Raw genomic sequence first — 4,072 nt, 5'->3', positions numbered from 1 at the left:
GAATTAGTAATGTTAGTAATGCCGCGCTCACTCAGGTTGCTATTTCGAGACGCTTGGCAATTTCCCGCCAAATTTTCCGGTGAACTTTCTAACCTCTGACCTTTCAACATGGTGGACGACGATGTGCCCGAGCGTACACCAGTCAGAAATTTATGACGTTTTCTTTATTTTACGTGTCTACTGAACAATTTGCTCTGCTAAAATGAAGCCAGATCAACACAAAAAGAAGAGGAGTGCACAATATAAGAGGAAACATGGCATCCAAGACAAAAGCAAGGACAATAAAGGGAAAGACGAAGACACGTCGTCGTCCAAGTCGTCCTCATCTAGCCGCTCAAAATCGTCCCAAGCACAGCGAGAGGGAAGTAGGGAGAACGACACTGGCAGAGGCAAAGATGACACAAGGGGAGGGACGAGAAAAGCTGCAGATTCTAGCGATGTAGGTAGCAGTGGAAAATATTTGCACAAAATTATGTGAGGGCCTTCATTCTTTCAACAAGGTTACATCTACATATCATAATAGCAAATGTTTTAATGCACGGGATATTTTGCAGATATGCCAGTATGCAGTGAGTTTATAAGTTACTTTATATACTAAATGCTGTATATATAAGTTACTATATATGCTACTATATATGCTATATTCTGGCCTGTCAACTACATACATAACATTACATTACATGTATTAAGACTATTAAGTAGTATACTTATCAGTAGATATAACAATATTAACTGTCTCACATTTGCATCATGATCATAATTAAGTTCATTTGGCCCAATAACATTAACATTACATCTCGCCTTTCCCTGCTGTATCACAGGAATCCTCACATTCAGAGGACGAGGCAGGGGCTGGTAGGACCTTCTCCAGGAGAAAAGTGCTGAGTAACTGGGACAGGTATGAAGCACCCCTGCCCCGCTACGAGGACAGAAGTGACGTGACACTCAGGGGTGCGGACTTCAGATCCCTTCTGGCCACATCAGGTAAGTCTTTGCTGCAGCTTCAGTGCAAGTTTGACAAATCCCAGCAGATCTGTAACCATCTCCTCCTAGCAAACTGGTTATTCCTCTGAAGCACCCCACAGTAGTAATCATTTTGACTACAAAGTGCTGTCCTGGACAACTTGAAAAGTGCTTCTCCCAGTATTCTATTGTACAGGCCGGGCAGTCATCAAAGTGATAACACATATGCAAAGGTTTTTAATGGGGAACCAACCACACTACTACTGGCATAATGGGTGTCCATTTTTCCTTGCAAGCTAACAATTTCTAGCTGTAGAGTGGTTGACCTGCAGAGATAATTATTTTAGTGAGTAACTGGTGTTACAGTTTTATCTTACCTGAGTGGCTATGTGTATGTAAAACTGTGACTTGTGAATGTTAGAGGAGAGCTGATGTGCAGTGTTGTATATATACATGTATCATCAGTACAATTGTGTTTTCATGACATGCTGTGTGGGTGTTTGCAGGTGAAGCTGAAGCTCAGTTCAGGTTTGAGGATGAGAAGGACTGGGAGGCTGACGAGGCAGGAGAAACACAGGTAGAAAGATGTACACAATCATGTGAAGTGAACATTTGTATGCCAAACAATAAATAAGAGTGCATTTTCACCATTTTTGGCATATCACACAGTAACTACAGTTACTACATATTTTGAGATGTTTCTAGCAGTGTTACTGTAAAAGTTACAGTTAAGTGCACGTGTATGTTTGTACACTGAGTCCTGGAAGGATTTTGACTGAATATTCTGTTGTTGTGCTATGTACAGATTGCTCATTCAGCATGTCAACAAAAGGAAGATGTACATGTACATGAATGTGACCAAAACATTACCACTCAGCAGCTACAAAAAAGTATGCCTATACATGCATAAGTAACACTGCATGTTTCATCCGCCCCTGTCCCAGCTCCCTACAGGAGGGCCCCTGTCCCTGGACTGTGACCTCCTGGCAGTGTCGCTACAGGCCATTCCTCTACACAGGAGACTCAACATCAGCCCAGAGTCACTCACGGTTGGTATCAGGGACTGTATCTCTTTACCTTTCTGCCAATAATCAGAGTTATAATCACCTGCCTAACATTGGTTCAGTTTAAGTCTAGCTGCAAAATGTATTCCTTGTAGATCTATCCTTGATCACAATTACCTTTATAGATTGAGAATGTTGAAAGCTAGGTCCCATGTAGTTTAGTACGGCCAAGTTGAGGTAAAAGTCTCAAGTGGATTGGCAAGTTATGCCCCCAACTAGGCACATTCATGAAAAATAATCCAAACTCATCCATGTATGTACCAAAATGCTCTTTGCCCTCAGTGAACTTGTAAGTTGTACATAAAATCCTGATTTGAGCTACCAGTATAGTTGTACCTTAACGTTTCCAAATTGACTTTACGAAGTGGATTGTGAAAGATTTTAATCATATTATGATTACAGCAATCAGATTTTTGATCCAACAGAGGCACATTTTGCCCTTTGCATTGCAATAAAAACTGATGGTATGCTAATTGTCAATAAGGAAGACAGCTTACATGTAGGTTCACTTGCCCTTGGTAGAGGACAAACTATTGCAGGGTACTAAACAGATACATGTGTGTGTGGGTGGGTGGGTGCGTGGGCAGAAGGGTGGATGAGAATGCTGATCCTGTTTTGTGCAGGACTGACATCAGTATAACAAGGATAGACCAGTTCTTTGGGCACACATTTTGTCAGGTTAGAGACAAACTGACAGGGAAAAAGAAGTCACAAAACTTACTTCATGTCCAAATCATTGAAATATAGTTACAACAAAGAACAACACAGATTAGATCAAAACAATTGACATTCATGGCCATACTAGAAGTGCAATTTTGTATTTTCTTAAAAATAATTATGAAATTAAAATGCACCAAATGCACTAAAATTATGATTTTTTGGTAGGATTCTGCAGTTTAGTAAGTACATGTATGTACATGTACTACCAAAACAGTTCACAACTTTCTGTACTCACTGTTACCTCATAGATCAATACATGTAGTTGTAATACTACAAATACAGTTTTCAAACTACTTTAAAAGCAATAAGAGGGAAATTCCAGGTGAAAGCAAGCACACATGTGCTCCTAATGGCAGGCTAGGGTACCGTATTGTGCATCAATCAAGCTACTAATAAACAAGGCATCGTACTAATTGGGCCAAAAAGCATTACATGTTCCAAAATTGCAATACTTCTCTGTCAAATGAGACCTTTCCTCACGTATAATTAGTTTTCAATTGCATTTTAATAATATTTGATACTCCAATCTACACTTCATAATTTCATAAGTTAAGAAATTAGTCATATTGATGAGTACAAATTCTGCAATTACCCATGGCAATACACAGCAAAAAAGTGCAAAAAAAGCTATATATACTGAAAAATTTTGTGAACGGAAGTGGTGACTTTGCTATTTTCAAATTTGGCAGTGCAAATTAACTTAAACATGATGCAAAGCTTCCTTCTTTTTGTGTTGCAAGTGGCAATGATATGCTGTTGGTAATGTACTTTTTTAAAAATGTTATCCTATAATGGATCTCTGCCCATGATAAAGCTGGTGCTATTTATGGTGAGTCTTTGTGATGACAGATGTGCAATAAAGTACTGTACACAAACTCTGCTGAAAACCTGGTGATACCAATCACAGCAAAAAAGCACAAAACCTTGCAATCCTCTTCATCTTCAAAGCCATATAATGGGTTCCTTGATAATACCTAGGAAATAGGCTTTTGGGGTCCATCACATAAAGCAAGATATTGGCTTCACCAGTAGATATTTCCTTTACCTTACTGTCAGGAGTATGCCCTCACTATAAAGTAAAATGGTTGATAACAAAAGCATGGGAAAATACTATTAGGACCAAGAGAATACTTGTATCTCAGGAAATTTGCACAGAGAAAGTTGACTAAAGCTGTCCATTTATCATCCCTTTTGCTCTGCTAGGAGGATTTAGTGGAGAGGTTCAATGAAGAAGCAGCCAGCCATGCATCATGTGAGCAGGACACTCTTCATCACACTCCCCTCAAACCCAGGCTGTCTATCTCTGAGGCAACAGCCTCCAGCAT

General features: G+C 39.6%; 1 protein-coding gene across 1 annotated transcript in view; it reads left to right on the top strand.

The window, feature by feature from the left end:
• The first annotated feature begins 77 nt into the window (after nt 1-77).
• Nucleotides 78-4,072, top strand: part of LOC109479247 (cell death regulator Aven-like) — a 10,646-nt gene continuing 6,651 nt past the window's right edge. The window contains exons 1-5 of the mRNA XM_019781179.1: nt 78-439; nt 822-984; nt 1,470-1,540; nt 1,908-2,012; nt 3,951-4,055. Coding sequence (XP_019636738.1) covers nt 203-439; nt 822-984; nt 1,470-1,540; nt 1,908-2,012; nt 3,951-4,055 — 681 coding nt within the window. The 5' untranslated portion in view covers nt 78-202. The remainder of the gene's footprint in view (nt 440-821; nt 985-1,469; nt 1,541-1,907; nt 2,013-3,950; nt 4,056-4,072) is intronic.

This window comes from Branchiostoma belcheri, unplaced genomic scaffold, assembly GCF_001625305.1.
Source record: "Branchiostoma belcheri isolate BF01 breed outbred unplaced genomic scaffold, Haploidv18h27 scaffold47, whole genome shotgun sequence".
NCBI classification, from domain to species: domain Eukaryota; kingdom Metazoa; phylum Chordata; class Leptocardii; order Amphioxiformes; family Branchiostomatidae; genus Branchiostoma; species Branchiostoma belcheri.
Note: the sequence above shows the minus strand (reverse complement) of the source record. Positions and strands in the feature narration are given on the sequence as shown.